This window comes from Ranitomeya variabilis, chromosome 2, assembly GCF_051348905.1.
Source record: "Ranitomeya variabilis isolate aRanVar5 chromosome 2, aRanVar5.hap1, whole genome shotgun sequence".
NCBI lineage: Eukaryota > Metazoa > Chordata > Amphibia > Anura > Dendrobatidae > Ranitomeya > Ranitomeya variabilis.
The window spans coordinates 49,792,256-49,812,823 of NC_135233.1; the positions used below are offsets into that span (position 1 = coordinate 49,792,256).

At 42.0% G+C, this 20,568-nt stretch overlaps 1 protein-coding gene across 5 annotated transcripts in view; it reads left to right on the plus strand.

Moving 5' to 3' along the window:
- Positions 1–19,735, plus strand: part of LOC143804367 (protein phosphatase 1B) — a 66,818-nt gene extending 47,083 nt beyond the window's left edge. For 2 of the 5 annotated variants that reach the window (XM_077282395.1, XM_077282394.1), the window contains exons 3-6: positions 2,904–3,021; positions 4,970–5,081; positions 8,109–8,166; positions 18,542–19,735. In XM_077282395.1, coding sequence (XP_077138510.1) covers positions 2,904–3,021; positions 4,970–5,081; positions 8,109–8,166; positions 18,542–18,571 — 318 coding nt within the window. In that variant the 3' untranslated portion in view covers positions 18,572–19,735. Of the gene's footprint in view, positions 1–2,903; positions 3,022–4,969; positions 5,082–8,108; positions 8,167–13,431; positions 14,716–18,541 lie in introns of those variants that run through there. The other 3 variants (XM_077282393.1, XM_077282392.1, XM_077282396.1) reach the window with 2 other exon arrangements.
- The last annotated feature ends 833 nt before the right edge of the window (positions 19,736–20,568 follow it).

Genomic DNA, 20,568 nt, shown 5'->3' on the forward strand with positions numbered 1-20,568 from the left:
TGAGGTGACAGATTCTCTTTAACTTGATCATTTGTGTTTTGTTGTTCTCAATCCCACTATGTAATGAATAAAGCTTTGCAACTGGAATATTTTATTACTGGGATGTGGTATTTTTGCGTTATCTTTATTTTTTGTGGATCTTATTAGCAAATACCTCCATTAGCCTAGGTATCCATGGTTACAACCACTCGTATAGACAGTTAGTGGTCGTAACCATGGATTCCTAAGTTGAATTGAAGGTATTTGCTAATATTATTATTACATCTACTACATATTGTGATAGGATCTTGGTGATGGGAATACCCCTTTAACTAAAGTTAACTCATTAGGTGAATAATACTTTGATTGCTAATATCTCCACAGAGCAGGGAAACTAAAGAAGTTATTCCCCTCTGCATCATGTGTTTAGTTCAACAGGATACATTTAGTGAGAGGTTCTTTTTTTATATTGCAATTGTTGCAGAAGGGACAAAACTGGACATAAAAGAGAATATGGGGGTACATAAGAGATGTGAATTAACCCCTTCACAACTTCTGTGTATGTACAGCACCATTTGGAAGCGGATGTATGGAGCGGGCTCATGCAGCGAGCCTGCCCAATATCCGGCAGATGATGGCTGTGTATTACAGCCACGACCTGCTGCTAACAATGGTGGGTGGAGCGGTGCTCAGTCTGTGATAAACTAGTTTCATGCCTCTGTCCATCTCACAGGGGCATTTAACATGCTGATATGCGTGCGCATCATTATCTCCTGCCATTGGCGCGCCCGTGACTTGAGCGCTGGTTATCGATGGGTTGTAATAACAGCTGACGGTCATTCCCGTGCCTGTCATTAGAGATCCCTTGAAAATCGGCCTGCTATATGTAGTGGTTCCCCCTAAGAGGGCTAAAAAAGTGTTTTACGGGAATACGGGAAAAAAAAACACAAATTCAACTCAACCCTTTCCACCATTGAAAATAAAAGTATTAAAAAAAATGCACATTTGGTATCGCCGTATTCAGAAAAATCTGATCTATCAAAATATTAACCAGGTTGGTAAACAAAAAAATTAGAACTCCAAAATTACATTATTTTTGGTCTCTACAATTCCGCAAAAATGTTGTAGTAATCTATCAGTCACATCTATTTAAAAATGGTACTAATAAAAACGTCACCTCGCCCTGCAAAAACTAAGCCATCACACAGCTCCATCGGCCAATAAATGGAGACTCCACAGCAAATATATATATATATCTCTATCAATTAATAAAATACTGGACATGTTGGGTATCACTGTAATCGTATTGAAAATCATATTGCAAGGTCACTTTCACCACAATATATGTAAATCGTGAAAACAATTCCCCCAAAATGTAAATTGCAGGGTTATTCACAATTTCTCCACATTTTTAATTTTTTTTTAATTTTTTTTTAACTATTTTCCAGTTCACTATGTGTTAAAATGAACGGTGTTATTCAAAAGTAGAAAATGTCTCTTGTAAAAAAAAAAAAAAAAAACCTCATATGTCAATGTATGTGAACAGAAAAATAAGTTATGTCTCTGGGAAGAAAGGTAGGAAAAAACGGAAATTGGCTGCAACGTGATGAGAGCACTGCGGGCATCATAAGTGGCAGTCTGGCTGTCAGCGGTGCCAGGTGTATTATTCTGTGAGCCGGTCTGCCTCCTGGCGCTGCTAGAGGTGATGGCCAGCTGGGTGTTTTTTTTTTTAAATATATGATCGTTTCGGGGCAAATATTAAAGTGGAAAATCCCTTTTTGCTATGCTGACTATGTGGTATTGTTCAGCGACGTTGCTGTTTTTTAAATGTTTTCCGAGGTAAAGGTTAGCAGTCACTCCATGACTTGCAGATTGGCGGATCACACTGGTGAGATTCCCCAGATTGAGTGGGTGCTCAGCTAAATTATTTGGTCATTGTACTGCTAAGCTTGACTGGCGCAGATGGATTTGTCGTGTAACATCTCTCTCCATTTGTGACATGCTGTTGGGTGGTGTGGGGGGTGGGGTAATGACTTTGCTAGGGGGGTGTTGCCTCAGTTCTAGAACAGTGCAGCATTTCTAATACGTACACTGCAGTAAGTGTGCCTGCCGTTTTTCACTTCCTTACACGTTTATACACAAACCCCTTTAACACTAATGACTACTCCACATGTCGGAGATCTCGCAGTGGCTGGTCCAGGCACATTCTGGTTGCTGATGTGGTGCACAATAATCCACCTTTCCTTTTAGAGATAGTTGGCACGCTCGTATACCAGTAGAAGTCCGGGGTCTTTAGTGACGGCCGTGCTATGAGGCCTCTGTACCCCCAGATGCGATGTACAAGCGTCTCCATGATAGATGTGGCATTGCTTTTGGTTGGTTGCGGTCATGAAACGAACTACCTGTTGGTGAGTGCAGCAAGGTGGGTAATGTATGCTGTTTGTAGTGCACATAGGGCATACACACCAGACATATAATCTCAACATATTCATCTATAATACCATTTTAGTTGCGTGTGTCCCCATTTAACTATTGTACGCATTTTTGTCAGGAGTAACTTAGTATTGAAAAGGACACACACAGCATCTGTTGGGTCCACTGACATCCATGGACATATTATTCTCTGGCATATCTACAACCATAAAACGTGAGAACGGCTGTTACTAAGGAATACATGACAGAATTTGCCTCCATGCTGCGGCGTTGCTGTGTTTAATGCTGGAGCAGCCAAGTGTTGTCAATGGTAATTTTCCGGCTTACTTGACTAGTGGTCTTCGGTGCTTCTAAACGGTTTCCAACATCGCCCCTTCAATCCACAGTGGTGTAGAGCCACAGCACCCAAGCAGTTCTGGGGCCATACCATCTTGTATAACATTTAGGATGTAGTGTATCCTGGAAGTTTAAGATTTCTCTCCTCTCCACAGGGAAGTCGTGATAACATGAGTATCGTACTGGTTTGTCTTCAAAATGCTCCTAAAGTTTCAGACGAAGCTATCAAGAAAGATGCCGAGCTGGATAAATATTTAGAATTGAAAATTGAAGGTACAGTTGTTGTTTTTTTGTTTTTTTTTCTGACCTGTTCCTTTTTACCCCTCTATCCCTTACTATACTGCTATACTTAATCAGATGCTCAATATGAAATAAAAAATGCTAAACCTGCAATAGTGCAGAGCAGCAGTCTTTAATCTATTTAGATATAGGATCAGGAGGGAAGCAATACTTTCTGCACTGCTATCCAGTAGCCCTGGGCTTAATTTCACTGCACCCGCTTCTGTCAGTGTATGAGAAGTGGGCGAGGAGGACACTGGGAAAGCTGGGGTACATTTCAGTAGTCATGCATAATGAGATTGCTGCTGACACTGAGAAAACTGGGGTACATTTCAGTAGTCATGCATAATGAAATTGCTGCTGACACTGAGAAAACTGGGGTACATTTCAGTTGTCGTACATGCGGAGATTGTTGCTGACTCCAGGAAAGCTGGGGTACATTTCAGTCGTAATACTGAGATTGCCGCTGACACTAGGAAAGCTGAGGTACATTTCAGTCGTGATACGTACGGAGATTGCTGCTGACACTAGGAAAGCTGAGGTACATTTCAGTCGTGATACGTACGGAGATTGCTGCTGACACTAGGAAAGCTGGGGTGCATTTCAGTCGTAATACTGAGATTGCCGCTGACACTAGGAAAGCTGGGGTACATTTCAGTCGTGATACGTACTGGATTGCCGCTGACACTAGGAAAGCTGGGGTACATTTCAGTCATGATACATAGTGAGATTGCTGCTGACACTGGGAAAGCTGGGGTACATTTCAGTCATGATACGTACCGAGATTGCTGCTGACACTTGGTAGATGCTGTACTTCTCTGTACTCATGTAGGGCCTCCTTATAGAAAACCCAGAATTCCTCACTCTTACTGCTGTGTTCCTTTTTATCCATTTCTGATGAAAGAATTCGCAGCATTTATTGGCCTGTGCTGTGGATTTGAAATGTGCAAAATGTCCATTTTATTCTGCAGATACTCGCTGTAAAGTTTACCAACAACGCTTCTACCTTTTATCAAAGCGAATCAGTCAGAAGGATCTACTCTCCTAAGCTGTTTATATGGGTAGGTAGGTCATAGAAAGCTGAATAAAATGCAAATGTCACTTTGATTTGTAATCCTATGTTTTATTCCCAAGAAATTCACTTTTTTCTTAATATGTAAACGAGCTGTTAAGATCTATAGGTGGGACATAGATCTCCCTGAGAATCTGCCTCCAGAGCTTATTACAAATGAAATGAGGTTTTACCAGTGTGAGACATGTAATGACTGACAGTGTGATCCCCTGACCTTCATGTCTCACACTGGTAAAAAAAAGCTATGGAGACAAATTATCAGGGAGGTCTATATCCCACGCATAGATCTTAACATTTCATTTACATATCAGAAAAACTTGATGTTCTCTGGAATAAGACGGGGGATCACAGATACCAAGGTATCATTTTATTCAGCGTCTTATGACCTACATGCCCATATAGACGGCTTAGGAGGGCTGATCCTACTGACAGATTCTCTTTAAAGGGTTTATCCCATCTGTGTAATGCCTTCTCTGAATCAGAAACCCATGGCAATCTTCTCAAATCCCCAGTTCAATGTGGCAGCATACGTAGTATAAATGGGTGACCCTCTTGTGGTTTGTGGCCGTGCTCCACACTTTGCAGCTTCTTTGTTTTGACGTGACGGGCAGCAGACCCTTTTTCCCCCTCACCCCCATGATGTCCATTTGGCTTAGTAGGGTACATAGACTGGGGTGGTCATGGTAGGATGGTCCTATATGCATATAGATTGCACCATTTGGTATGACCAAATCTAGAGTTGGTGCGCAAACACAATACACCATTTATAACTTACTACTGCATTGCACGTTCTGTATATGTCTCTGGAATCACTTCTGCTGTTTGTGAGATCAAGCCAAGTGATCTAAGATGCAAATGTCTGTCTTCTAGAAATCATGACAACTGCTGGGGAGGAAGGGATGCCAGACCTCGCTCATGTAATGCGCATATTATCAGCAGAGAACATACCACATTTACCACCTGGAGGTGGTTTAGCTGGAAAGTGAGTGTGTGTGTATAATGTCTTGTGGGTCAGGTCCTGTTTTTTACATCATGCTAATGGCCTCCGTTTTGAGGTTTGAATAGGCATGGAAGGGCTGAATTAACAAACAGAAGCCAAATACTCTGCTTATGATTACTTTATTACCATGTAGTAATATCTATATATGCCCAGAAGTTTTTGTTTTTTTTTAAATTTTGAATGATCTTTTTAATGGGATTGTCTCAAAGGAACACCAAACCCTCTTTCAAAATGTGTATAGTTTTCCATTGGCTTTGTGATTAATAGATATCATACATTGTAAGAAAAAAAAAACACAAAAATAATCTGCCATTCAGGTGCCAACCTCCAGATCACCTGGCATTTGGATGCTAAAATACAAGTAGCAAAAATAACTTGGATAAATATTTGACATGCCCAAGACATGAGACATATTGGCGCAATAGAAGGCTCAATGTTCGAAGTGAAACATCGCATGCTTTGGGCATGGAATAAATATTTCTCCAAGATTTGATAGACATATGCTGCCTCCAGTTATCAATAAAACCTGGAGAAATATTTATTTCATGCCCAAGGCATGCAATGTTTCGCTTCGAATATTGAGCTGATACGTCTCATGTCTTGGATATGGAATAAACAAGTTTCAAAGTTTTTATTGATAGACATGCTGCCTCCAGTTATTTGCTACTTGTATTAAGCATTCTACATAATTTAAATTTTTTATTTTTTTTTATTTTGCCGAGGCATTACCTGTACACATGCAGTCTTGTACAAAAACACCAATGTATTGCGATGTTTTCCTAGGTGATTATCAAATGCAGTAAATGGGCGTGGAGCCCTGGCCTAAAAACAACTTTGGTTTAGAAACCCTTTTCTTACAGGGAACTTGTCACCAGGTTTGGCTGATACGAGTTACGGCCACCACCTTTCAGGGCTTATCTATAGCATTCTATAATACTGTAGAAGAAAAATAACTTGTATTATACTCACCTGCAGGGCTGTCCAGTCCAATGGGTGTCGCAGATCCTGGTCCGGCACCTCTCATCTTCTTGCGATGCCACCCTCCTGCTTGCTTCATGGCTCCCCATCATCACGCTCCTGCGCAGGCGTACTTATCTGTCCTGTTGAGGGCAGAGCAAAGTACTGCAGACCTTTCCTGGCACCTGCGCACTGCAGTACTTTGCTCTACCCTCAACATGGCAGATAGGTACGCCTGCACAGGAGCGCGATGATGGGCAGCCATGAAGCAAGCAGGAGGGCGGCATCGCAAGAAGATGAGAGGCGCCGGACTAGGACCTGCCACACCCATCGGACCGCCCTTCCCCATCCCCCCCCCCCTGGGGACTTATCTAAAGCATTATAGAAAGCTGTAGATAATTCCTGAAAGGCGATGGCCGTAACTTGCATCAGCCAAACCTGGTGACATGTTCCCTTTAAAGTAGGCATTGCCTTATGATTTTAAGCATGTTTCCAGGTCGAACCGAGCTTAAAGGGGTGGTCCGAAGGCAAATTAAATTTCATTCTAAATCACTCTATTTGATGCCATAATCAAAGCCTTCTGACTCCCTTAGGCTATGTGCACACTTTGCGGGGTCCTCTGCGGGTTCTCCTGCAGTGGATTTGATAAATCTGCTGGGCAAAACCCCTGCGGTTATCCCTGCAGATTTATCGCGGTTTGTTTTGCGGTTTCCGCTGCGGGTTTACTCCTATACTATTGATGCTTCATATGCAGCATCAATAGTAATGTTAAAAATAAAAAATGGTTTATACTCGCCCTCTGACGTACCGATCTCCTCGGCTCTGCACGCGGCGGTCCGGTTCCAAAGATGCTGTGCGAGAAGGACCTTCGTGACGTCACGGTCATGTGACCGCGACGTCATCTCAGGCCCTGCTCGCACACCAACCCTGATACCGGACGGCCGCGTGCAGCACTGAGAGGTGAGTATATCATTATTTTTTATTTTAATTCTTTTTTTTTTTTTTTTTACACTAATATGGTTCCCAGGGCCTGGAGGAGAGTCTCCTCTCCTCCACCCCGGGTACCATCTGCACATTATCCGCTTACTTCCCGCATCGTGGGCACAGCCCCATGCGGGAAGTAAGCGGATCAATGCATTCCTATGTGTGCAGAATCGCAGCGATTCTGCACAAAGAAGTGACATGCTGCGGAATGTAAACCGCTGCGTTTCTGCACGGTTTTTCCCGCAGCATGTGAACAGCGGATTGCGGTTTCCATAGGGTTTTCTTGTAAATGTAAACGCTATGGAAACTGCTGCGGACCCGCAGCATCAAAATCGCCGCGGATTCGCGGTAAAACCCGCAAAGTGTGAACATGGCCTTACAGATGTCTGGAGAACAAAGTATCAAGTGGGTTGAATGTCAAACTCCAGAGCTTTTTGCGTTCTTGTAGTTGTGTTGCTGAGAGTGCCGGACATGGGCTTTCTCCTGTGTTGAACGCATGAATTCTTGACTAAGTGCCATATTATGTTTGGTGGAGTCGGGAGAGATGGCTCATGCCTGACGGCTCTGAGGTATATGGGAACTTTTAAAGGTAAACCTGTCAGCTGGTGCATGGTGTCCCAACAGCTGACATGAATCAGAGCTTGTCTGCACAAATGCAGCCGGTATATTTATCAGACACTCTCTGGTGCTTCAGGGAAACTTAGTTTGAAGCTCCTCTTCCCTGTGTCCCTCATAGATTGGCAGGACTATCCATTGTGTGTACTTCGCAAGGGACCTGTCAATCACCCATAAGTGCTGGGAAAAGGCGGCTCACGCTATATTCTTTGAAATGCCAGAGCGGTTTAGGGAATATCTGCATTCATGCAACTAGTCTGATTCACGCTGCCATGGTTGGGACAGCATGACTAGAGTGACCGATTCCCTTTAGGTCTCCTATGCATAATGCAAGTTAGTTGTAATGTGGGGGAGAAGTGACATAACCCCCTGTACACTTGATTTTCTGCTACGGAATTGTTCATTTTCTCTTTTTCACCCTTTTTTTTTTTTTCTCTTTTATCATTTCTATAGACGCAGTGTTATTGAAGATGTTTATAATAGGTTGAATCCACATAGAGAGACCGATGGGGTAAGTTCCGTATCCACCTCTGACCTGTGTAAGCAGGAGCCCATGACGAGCACGCCATGGGATATGTGTGTGCTGAGATTTTCATAATGGCAAGGATAAAAATGTCATAAGTTGCAAAAAAACAAAACAAAACTCTGGTATAACTACTGATTGCAATATTACCTTTTAATGAGACTTTTTTTATAAATCTTCACAGGTACCACTTCATACTAACAATTAGGCTACATGCACACATCATTGTGAAGTGTCAGCGTGCGGTCTGATTTATTCATTTAGGACACAGGCGTACCAAGTCTCCTCTTCTAATCCTCTAAATCAGATGCGATTGGTATCACAGATTTGTGAATAGATCCATGAAACTTTTATGGGTCCGTGTGCCTTTTTATAGAAATCGGGCAGCACATGGACCTTTCACAGTGATGTGGGAAAGCAGCCTTAATGAGAGACACCCCTCGGACCCTTGTTACCAATCTCCCAATTTCTATATGGAGTCACCCCGTTTAAAGGGCATACCCTTAAAAGGAACTTGACCCAGGAAAACTGCTGACAGTGATAGATTGGAGACCAGCGTAAATATAAATATGCCGGTGTTCGTTCGTTTCAGTTGCCGCTCCTAAAGTGACGTTTTGTTTAGGCGTGAGGGCGATCTCTAACTCTAAAATGCTCTCCAGACTTGGCAGTGAGCGCTCCACTACCTCCTCCTTTACTTTTGATTGATTGGCCGTAGTGGTTTTCTGGTTGGGCTCCAAAGTCGTAATTCAAGTTCAAAGGGAGTGGTTTTATTAGCATCCACTAGAGACTGGTGAGCACTTGTGCCAGCCTTAGCTTCTCTGCCCACCCTGCCCTACATGTTTGCCAGCTTCGGGATTCATGTCTAAGGAGTGGGCTCATGTGGTGTGTACAGAGCAGGTCTTGCCTTTAACAGCAGGGGCAGGAGCTCTGATTGCTGCTGTTTATCCATTCAACCTCTTCACCCCTGGGTAAATTTCTGTTTTGTTTTTTTTTTTGTTTTTTTCTCCCCGTTTTCCAATAGCCATAACTTTATTTTTCTGTTCACATAGCAATATGAGCTTTTTTTTTTTCTCCTTGCGGGTCGAATTGTTCTTTTGAAGTATTCATGTTATCAGTGCAATTCCACATTTTACCATGTTCACTATATGGTAAAACTGACCCTGTAATATGATTCCCCAGGTCAGTACAAGTACAGAGATGCCAAACACCTTTTTTTTTTTTTTTTCTCAATTTTTTGGAAAATTCATAGGAAAAAAAGTTGCTGTTGCCATTTTCTAAGACCCGTGTTTGTATTTTTCAGAATGTGGGGCTTATATTTTGTGCACAAAAAAAAAAGTACATATTTTTACTGATACCATTTTGAGTAGATACAATGTTTTGATCTCCTCTAATTGCGTTTTATTGCAATGTTGCAGCTGGCAAAAAATGTAATTGAGGTTATGATTTTTTTTATTTTTTTTTACTGTTTTCCTATCAAATAATTTTGTTTGTTTTGATCTGATTTTTCAAAATGCAGCGATACCAATTGTTTTATTTTTGCGGTGTTTAAAAAAAAATAAAATTAAAATAAACACAAAAATAAAACACAATTGGTATTGCTGCATTTGGAACAGCCAGATCAATATATATGTGTGTGTGTGTGTATGTATTACAAATTTTTTTCCATACCTAATTTTTTTTTAAAAACTTTACTGTTCGTCCGTCCCTTTTTTATGGTATGTGCATACGTAGCTGGAACCCCTGTGGATTTTTCCGCACCTGTTTTGGTAAATCCGCAGGTAAACCGCACTGCGGATTACCTGAGGAATTACCGCAGATTTACTGCGTTTTCTTTGCTGTTTTTGTGCGGATTTCACAAGCGGTTTTACACCTGCGGATTCCTATTATGGAGCAGGTGTAAACCGCTGCAGAATCCGCACAAAGAATTGACATGCTGCGGAATAAACAGCGCTACATTTCCGCGCGTTTTTTCCACAGCATGTGCACTGCAGATTTTGTTTTCCATAGGTTTACATTGTACTGTAAACGCATGGAAAACTGCTGCGAATCTGCAGCGTGTGCACATACCCTTAGAGCAGTGATTTTCAACCAGTGTTCCGCGGCACACTGGTCGGGTGTGCCGCGGGGAAAGTTCCCCAAACTATGGTGCCCCCTTTGTTTTGTTCCCCGGCAATGCGCAGCGATGCGCAGTCACGGAATAACACATGCGCGAAATCTTTGAAGGCTTCACCCAATGGGGTACTTCACCCCCTCGTGGCTACGGTCGCTCTGATTGGCTGTTGAAAGTGAAACTGCCAATCAGAGCGATTTGTAATATTTCACCTAAAAAACTGGTGAAATATTACAAACCAGCCATGGCCGATGCTGTAATATCATCGGCCATGGCTGGAAACACTTATGTACCCCACCACCACCACCGATCTCCTCTCCGGTCCTCCGTCCGGTGCTCCGCTCCCCTCCGTCGTCCTGTCCGCTCCCCCGTCCTCCTGCCCGCTCCCCCCGTGCTCCGATGCCACCCCCCCCCGTGCTCCGATCCACCCCCCCCCCCCCCCCCTCATACTTACCGGGCCTCCCGGTGTCCGTCCGTCTTCTCCATGGGCGCCACAATCTTCCAAAATGGCGGGCGCATGCGCAGTGCGCCCGCCGAATCTGCCGGCTGGCAGATTCATTCCAGGTATATTTTGATCACTGAGATATAACCTATCACAGTGATCAAAAAAAAAAAAAAAAAATAGTAAATGACCCCCCCCCCCCCCCCCCCCCCCTTATCACCCCCATAGGTAGGGACAATAATAAAAAAAAAGAAAATATTTTTTTTTCTTTTTCCACTAGGGTTAGAAGTAGGGGTAGGGTTATGTGCACAAAAAAAACTAAAAACAGGGAGAGACTGAGAACTGTTGAGGAAGAGCTTCGTGTGTGTCTTTCCACCATTCCTGCCAGGATATCCCTTTTGTGTTTATCGAAACAGGCCCAGGTTTCACACTGAGTGAGTATAAATACATTTAGAATCTATATTATTAACTATATGCAGAATATGTACTGTTATAGTGCCATTTTGGTTGGTGGTGTGCCCCAGGATTTTTTAAGTATAAAAAGTGTGCCGCGGCTCAAAAAAGGTTGAAAATCACTGCCTTAGAGGACTAGAATCTGTGATCATCTATACATAGACAATTGTACTGTAGATGCTTGTACTGTATCACTGCCATGCATAAAAAAAATCACGGTCTCCTATAAACGCTGCCTTTCACAGGAGGATCATCATGACAAGCACGGAGGTCTTCAGTACACCCCTGCTGTCATGGCAGCCCATCAGCGCCCGAGATCATTTCACGGGCGGGACGATGGTCGTGTGGAATAATTCTCTCCCTGCTTGTTCATGTTAAAGGCAACTGTCAGAGATTGATGGCAGCATTTAACAAGTTAATGGCTGTGGGCGGAGCTCCGCTCCACCCCGCTGCTAAGGGCACATGATGGCTGATTAAATCTGCCATCATCTGATGGGAACAATGCAAGCTCGGCATGCAAGCCCACATCAAAGGCGGAAACACTACTTTTGGTGTACATGTATGTCAAAGGTCGTGAAGGGGTTAAACTGACAGTGGCATTTAAATGGTTTGGTAGCTGGTACACATGTACTACCGTCAATCAGCCCCACCTGTGGTGTGATTGAGGGTTGCCATTGCAGTCAGGAGCCTGCTGTATGCCTGTCACTCCATCTTGGTCCTCCTGCGAAGCCTCTGCCTTAATTGGAGATTTTCAATGTTACTGTATACTGTACAATAGCTGAATATACGGTAGTACAAACTATCAAGTCATGTTCAAGGCCCCTAAGGAGTTAAAAAAATTATTTCAAATCTTTAATTGATATATTTTTTTTAATTCTTTTACTTCCAATTCTTCCCAATTGAAAAATATAGGAATTAAAAGTATCAACATATTTGGTAATTAAAGGCATTTTCCAGGTTCAGTAAGCCATTGTCCGCAGGTGCAGAGTTCAGTGTGGAATAAACTTGCTCTCCCCGGGCTCAGCGTGGTCTCTGCACATCGATGTAAATGGTACTAGACACTGAGCTCAGTCATTTGGCTGCATCTGTGTCTCTATACGATGTCATCACCGCAGTCAAGAGGCGAGAACAGCAGAGACTCTGTTGGACCGGAGGTGGGTAAGTAGAGCTCAGTTTGTTCTTCTTTCTTCTCTGAATTGTGCCTGGAGACAATGGCTTACTGAAAGTAGAAAACCCCTTTTAACTCGAACCATAGACCTCGGAAAACAAAATTAAACAATCGCTGCTCCTCCAAAAAAGCGGTAAAGAGCAATCAAAAGTACTAGTGAATCCATTTTCGATTGGAATGCAAAAAACAAGCCCTCACAAATGTCCATCAACAGAAAATACCTTGCGGGTCTCAGAAAATGGCAAAATGTTTTTGTTTGTGTTTTTTTTTTTTTTTTTTTTAAACAAAGGTCAAAATTTTTTTGACCACTCAAATAATTAAAAAACCCACATGTTTAGTATTTCCAGTATTATTCCTGCTTGGAGGATCCTATTTGTTAATCATTTTTTCAGGTATATTGAACAAAGCGAGATGCAAATGCAAAAAGCATCGGAGGAATTGCGTTTACCACATCACCCCAATTGGATTTTTTTTGGTACTTTTCAATACACTACATGGTAAAATAGATTGTCATCCAAATCTACAACTCGTCTCTGGAAAGAACGAGCCCTCATCTGACAAGGTTCACGACAAAAAGAAACTTATGAATCTGGGAAGAAGAGGGGGGAAATAAAAAGCTTAAATGCAAAAATGAAAATTGTCTGAGCCCTGAAGGGGGTTTAACATTGTGTGTATTTACGTGGGTCTCTATCACTGTTCCCCATTCTGTAGGGTCGAGACTGCTGACACTGTAAGACTCTTTGCTGTATGTACACCAACAATGGCTCATGTGCCAGTACAGGATGAAGTCAGCCATATAATGTTACCTCCCATTTATGTATGAGAGAGAATGGTTCCTAAATGCATTAGTCAATGTATATTTTCCTCTCACATCCGCATACTATCGTTTTCCATGTATGCTTAGTTGTAGCTAATAACGTATTACATTAACTGCTTGTATGATGTGATTGATCTAAGACTTGCTGGTGAAGCGGTAATCCATGTTTAGGTTGTGTTTTGATATATATATATATATATAATTTTATTTATTTTTTTTTTTTTTTTTTAACTTACTGACTGGGGTCTTTAATCTAAAATAAGGGCCCTACTGGAACAGCGGACAATGCAGCGAATGGGAAGTTGGTGGAAGCTCTCAGGGAGCTGAGGATTAATCATAGGGGAAATTGCCGTCAACTCCTGGAGGAAATGCTGAGTAGTTACAGGCTAGGTAAAATGCAGGGCGAAGAGTCCTCTGCCGCCGGATCTCCAGAATCTCCTGCTTCTGATGGTGCGGCCAGCGACACAGTAACTGGAAGCCACACTCCTGTGGAATAGTGTGCACGGCATGATTCGCTTCCCCCTCTTACATAGTAAATCTGCATGCGAGGTTGTGTCAAAGTGAACACAATGGAAGATTTTAGTCTGCATCACTCCCCACAGGCTGTGTCCATCCCTTGCTTAAAGTTTTTTCCTTTTTTTTTTTTTTTTTTTTTTTTTTTTTTTTCTTTAGGCTGGCTTTTTCTTAACTTCTTTACTAAAATATAAAGTCAGGTGTGCATCAAACGTTAACCACTAGTGATGAGCGAGTGTACTCGTTGCTCGGGTTTCCCCGAGCACGCTCGGGTGACCGCCGAGTATTTGACTGCTCGGAGATTGTTTTCATCACGGCAGGTGAATGATTTACAGCTACTAGCCTGCTTGATTACATGTGGGGATTCTCTAGCAACCAGTAAACCCCCACATGTACTCAGCCTGGCTAGTAGCTGTAAGTCATTCAGCTGCCGTGATGAAAACTAAATCTCCGAGCAGTCATAAATACTCAGAGGTCACCCGAGCATGCTGGGGAAAACCCGAGCAAGGAATACACTGGCTCATCACTATTACCCACCCATCTCCCATAGGACTCGTCTGCTACCTTTGCTAAGAAAAGTTACCATTTTTAGTTGATTTTATGCCGACTTGGATGCAAGTTTTCTTAGTTGTTTTTTGTAGTATTCAGCGCTTCCATTTAAGCTTTCTGATCCTTTGTAGACTGCTTCTTTTTCTTTGTTCAAGTGGGGAGGAGAAAGTACAGGAATCCTGTACAGGCATGATACTTACTGGTATCCTGCAGTGTTTGTTGGAGTTTCAGATAGTTGGTAGTTCCTTTAAAAAAATAAAATAAAATTCAACACCTCCTTCTAAGTATTGCACCAATTATAATGCCATCTGTCCTTCTTGGAAGGTGGAGATATTAGTAAGGACCTTTATCATAATGTTACTCTTCTTTTTATGTACTGGATTTGTACTCTGATTTATTGTAGACTGTTGGTATGAATGTCATTTTTATCTCTTGTAGATGACCCTTTGTTCTAACTGCAATCAATAAAGTAATTGCTCCAGTGGTTTACAGTTTCTTTCTTTGTAACCCATTCTTGTAGCCATAGTCACCTGTTTAACAGTCACTATCTACATATTAAAGAGACTGTCAGCACAGACTGACTGTTCAAACAAGGCGCAGGCGCTCGGTGCTTTCTGGCGGTGTCAATTATTTATATACACCTTTCCACCTGCTTGTCTTCCCTCAATCTTCATCCTCCCTCTTCTCTGACAGCTCTGGCTTCATTCAACCCCTGGCAAAAATTATGGAATCACCAGCCTTGGAGGATGTTCATTCAGTTTTTTTATTTTGTAGAAAAATAGCCGATCACAGACATGGCACAAAACTAAAGTAATTTCAAATGGCAACTTTCTGGCTTTAAGAAACACTAAAAGAAATCAAGAACAAAAAATGTGGTAATGAGTAATAGTTATGTTTTTTAACCAAGCATAGGGAAAAAATTATGGAATCACCCTATAAATTTTAATTCCCAAAACTAACACCATTTCCTTTAGGCGGTTTCTTACAGTTCGGTCACAGAAGTTGACGCCAGTTTCCTCCCATTCGTTCCTCATTTGTTTTGTTGTGCATTTCCTGTTTTGGAGACATATTGATTTAAGTTTCTGGTCTTGACGCTTTGATGTCTTCCTTGGTCTACCAGTATGTTTGCCTTTAACAACCTTCCCATGTTGTTTGTATTTAGACACAGCTGACTGAACGAGAAACATCTTTTGCAACATTGTGTGGTGATTTACCCTCTCAAGAGTTTGATAATCCTCTCCTTCGTTTCAATTGACATCTCTCGTGTTGGAGCCATGACTCATGTCAGTCCACTTGGTGCAACAGCTCTCCAAGGTGTGATCACTGCTTTTTAGATGCAGACTAACGAGCAGATCTAATTTGATGCAGGTGTTAATTTGGGAATTAAAATTTATAGGGTAATTCCATTTTTTTTATTTTTTTTATTTTTTTTTTCCCCTCAGAATCGAGTGAGTCCATAATTTTTCCCCTTTGCTTGGTTGAAAAAAGTAACCATTACTGACTGCATTTTTTGTTCTTGATTTCTTTTAGTGTTTCTTAAAGCCAGAAAGTTGCCATTTGAAATGACTTTAGTTTTGTGCCATGTCTGTGATCTGCTTTTTTTTCTACAAAATTAAACTGAATGAACATCCTCCAAGGCCGGTGATTCCATAATTTTTGCCAGGGATTGTAGTCGGAAGGGAGGAGATAGATGGAAAGCATGCAGGTGGAAAGGTGTAGTTAAATGATTGGCTCTGCCGTGAAGCACTGAGCTCCTGTACTTGGTTTGAAAATTAATTTGGTGCTGACAGAGTACCTTTAAAGGGACTGCACGCACAGAATGACTGTTCAAACACACAGCAAGTAGGTGGGAAAGTGTTCAGCAAGGGTGAACTGAGCTCCTGTACTTGGTTTGAACAGTCTTTTTGTGCCGAGTCAGTTAGTAAGACTGACCGGTACAAAGGGGTATCCCCATCATGTAATGTCATGATGCATTGCCTCGTGGACCCCACTGGTTATGAAGGGACAGAGGCCCCTTAGCCTTTTATCTGCACACTTGCCTGTCCAGTCTCTTGATGTGAAGAGATCTGCAACATGGCTCTAGTGAAGTTAATGGGACGGTGCTGCAGCACCTGAACGATGGGTGGTTGGGGACACACTGTGAAGGAACTGCAATGCTTAGAGATTGTCCAGGACTTCGGGAGGCTGAGTATCATCAGCACCCAAGAATTAACTACTACACAATGTACAGATGGCTGTGCTGGCTCTGTACACTGTGTACATCCATCCGCTGAAGGAGCTGGCGAGAACGGATTTTTGGTAGTGCTGCGTGCCAGATCCCAACGAAAAAATAGAATAAGTAATCCTTAGGTAAGCCCAACTATAAGCATAAATCGTGGACAACCCTTCAGATTAGAACACTGGCCCCTTCATTCTGAGAATCTATTGGCAGTAATCTTCCTAATATTAATATGCCATCACCAGTTGGGAAAACCGCCTATATAACTCCCACCTTATTGGACCTCATATGTGAAGAGACGCAGTTGTGCAGTGACGTTGTCAAGTTTGGTGCACTTGTCCTACTGATTAGTGTCCGTTAGCAGCACTTGTCAACTGTTCAACGTTTACCATGCAAATTGCACCACGCAGCGTTTAGTTGGGCATTGCCCCACAATGAATGTCAGATCAAGAGAGTCTGTCCTCCATAAAATGACTCTTCAAGCCAAGCACAGGTGCTCAGTGCACCCACTGTTTGGCCAATCAGTTCAGTGTACCCTTTCTCCTCATTTTTCATCTGTTTCTGCCCCCCTTTAGCTCCTGCAATGCCAAACAATGTACAAAAAAAAAAGAAGAAAAAAACTGCACTATTCGTAACTCACACAACTTAAAAGGATAACTGCACACACCTCGCAATTATTCAGGCTTAACCAAATGCAAGATTATGAAACTTCAGAGAGCAGAAAGGCGGCACTCTGTTCCAGAAAGTGTGTTTTTTTTTGTTTTGTTTTTTGCAGAATCATTAAAAATGGATGCAGGAGAATGCAGGTGCAAGAGATGGACGGCCGATTCTCACATACAGATGCTTCAACAAGTGTTTGGACCTGTGCGTGCTAAACGGCCGTCGTCCATCTCTTGCACCTGCAGTCTTTCATCCATATTTTAATGATTCTGAAAACTTTTTTTTTTCTTGGACAGTGTGCCTCCTTTCCTCTCTGAAGTTTCCAGCAATGCCAGAGCTGTCAATCAATGAAGAGAGGGTCGTGATAAATGGGAAAACAAGTAGATGGTAATCTGCACCGAACTGATGGACTATGACTGGTTGGGACTGATGGACTATGACTGGTTGGGACTGATGGACTATGACTGGTTGGGACTGATGGACTATGACTGGTTGGGTCTGATGGACTATGACTGGTTGGGTCTGATGGACTATGACTGGTTGGGTTTGATGGACTCTGACTGGTTGGGTCTGATGGACTCTGACTGGTTGGGTCTGATGGACTCTGACTGGTTGGGTCTGATGGACTCTGACTGGTTGGGTCTGATGGACTCTGACTGGTTGGGTCTGATGGACTCTGACTGGTTGGGTCTGATGGACTCTGGCTGGTTGGGTCTGATGGACTCTGGCTGGTTGGGTCTGATGGACTATGGCTGGTTGGGACTGATGGACTATGACTGGTTGGGACTGATGGACTATGACTGGTTGGGACTGATGGACTATGACTGGTTGGGTCTGATGGACTATGACTGGTTGGGTCTGATGGACTCTGGCTGGTTGGGTCTGATGGACTCTGGCTGGTTGGGTCTGATGGACTCTGGCTGGTTGGGTCTGATGGACTCTGGCTGGTTGGGTCTGATGGACTCTGGCTGGTTGGGTCTGATGGACTCTGATTGGTTGGGTCTGATGGACTCTGGCTGGTTGGGTCTGATGGACTCTGGCTGGTTGGGTCTGATGGACTCTGGCTGGTTGGGTCTGATGGACTCTGGCTGGTTGGGTCTGATGGACTCTGGCTGGTTGGGTCTGATGGACTCTGGCTGGTTGGGTCTGATGGACTCTGGCTGGTTGGGTCTGATGGACTCTGGCTGGCTGGGTCTGATGGACTATGGCTGGCTGGGTCTGATGGACTATGGCTGGCTGGGTCTGATGGACTATGACTGGTTGGAACAATCATTTTGTGCCTCCCTTTATTCAGCCAATTAGAATTTCTTACATAGTAATGTCGTATCTTATCTGATGAGGCTCACGTCTAAGTTCACTGCAAACTCTGCAAAAATAAGTCATGCTTTTTGTTTCTTTTTGTGTTTCTTTTTTTTTTTTTTTTTTTCCTGTAGGGTGCTGGTGATCTAGAAGACCCATGGTAGCCTTTCAGAACTCCTTATGTTTTGGTCTGGACTAAAGGGGGAAAAAAACTTAAAAATCACGGTTCTCTTCAAACCAACAAAGAGATTCTGGTGGAGCGTCAGCTATGTAATAATAAAAAAAAAAAACACAAATGGTCAAAACGAGAAATGATTAGTATTTTGCACCATTTATCGGTTTGTTTTATAACATTGTCACACTTTAGCAGTATTTTTCTTTTTGCCAGCCTCAGGATTTCTGATCACGTCTCAGCAACATTACTCCTTAACACTTACAACTGGAGGGCCCTGCGGTGCATCGTCTTGCCGGGCACCTTTGGTGCTAAAGAGCTTAGGAAGAAATCTGATGCCTCATGCAGTTTATTAGATGTATCGAGGTGCATGTCGTTTGTACATTTAAAGGTGCAGCACTTCCAAACTAAACTCCACACGCATGTAAAACACTTAATTGTATGAGACATTACTTTTTTTTTTTTTCATGATTGAGTTTGAAAGAAATGTTATACTATTGCCTTTGATTCCCTCCCCAAAATTATAATTTTCAAAGATCTGATTACCATTTTGATTTTTGTTGTGGGAGCCCTTGTCCTTACTTTTTTGGTACCTTCACATCAATTGAAAAGCCAACAGCTGGCTTCTATTCTGGAACTGATCACTCAAAGTGAGGACAGCCCTGCCACAATTTCAGGGTATATATATATATATTATTTTTTTAAAAGCTAAAACCCAAGCCTCATTTTATAATGTATATTTGTGATTTTTGTTCAAGTGGAGTTCTAGGTTTATTTTTTACCTCTCTGGTTTCATTGTAACATGGTAGCACTGTGTAATATGGATATAGTTTCTTTCTTTCCCCCTTCCTTTTCAGAGCTCAACTTACCAATTTGAAATGACTATATATAAATATAGATATAAAACAAATAATCTATTTTAAATCTTAGCAAATACAGATATTTTCATGAAATTTTTTTTTCCATTTTCAAAGCAATGGGCATGGTACAAGAGTGGCTGTTGTTAGGTACTTGAATATCGTCTAATTCTATTTTTGCAATAACCTTGACTTTTTTTTATTTTTATTCGAGTTGTGCATCTCCGACATACTGTCAACTGTTGAACGTGGAGTAAAAGTATTTATCTAAGAAAGGAGAAAAAAAAAAAGAAAAAATATTGGAGAAGAAACAAGGAGTGTATAGATTGATTTACATGCTGTGGATGCCTTTTGTTTTTCTCAGCAAGAATGTTCCATTCTCATGTTTTGAACCAAGTTCTCTTCTGTTTTGTGTGGTTTTTGTTTTTACAGAAAATTTATGGTATTCTCTTGTAACTGATACCTTGCTGAAATTTTGGAAATCTATTTACATACTGGTACATATAGATCGGTTCTGCCAATATCTACTTTAATTTCCTGTCTTTATTCCTGTGTGTTTTATTGTCTTAGGAATTATTGCTACCATATTTTTATTTATTCATTCATTAGATTTTAGGTCTGTAAGTTTAAGTGTTCTCCATAATAATGCAGAGTTCTACTTGTCCGTTGGCTGGGCTTTTTTTTTTTTTTTTTTTCCTCTTTCCCTTCCTTCTAGTTTTATTTGGGGAGAAAAAAAATGCAGAGAAGATTGATAAGTGTCCACTCTGGTCCAAATGTACAACTTCCAGTACCACATTGTGATGTTTCATACAATACAGTGAACATAACCAACTTGTTACATTCAATAAAGAATTGGTAAAACGATGTTGTCTGTGGTTTTTTTTTCTTTTTCCTTCTTCTGTTTTCTGCCATTATATTTGCAAAGTTCTGTGGGTCGACAGTAATTCCTTTCAATGGATCTTTTAAAGGGCCACCCTAGCATTTTATTGCACCACTAGAGTGGTGCCTTAACCCCTGCCTGACATTTGCAGTATATACCGTATAGGTCATGGTCGGGAAGCACTTACTGATCGATGCAGTATATAGAAGTCATGGTGTTCTCCTGCACATAGGAGGCTGTGTGCAGGCAATT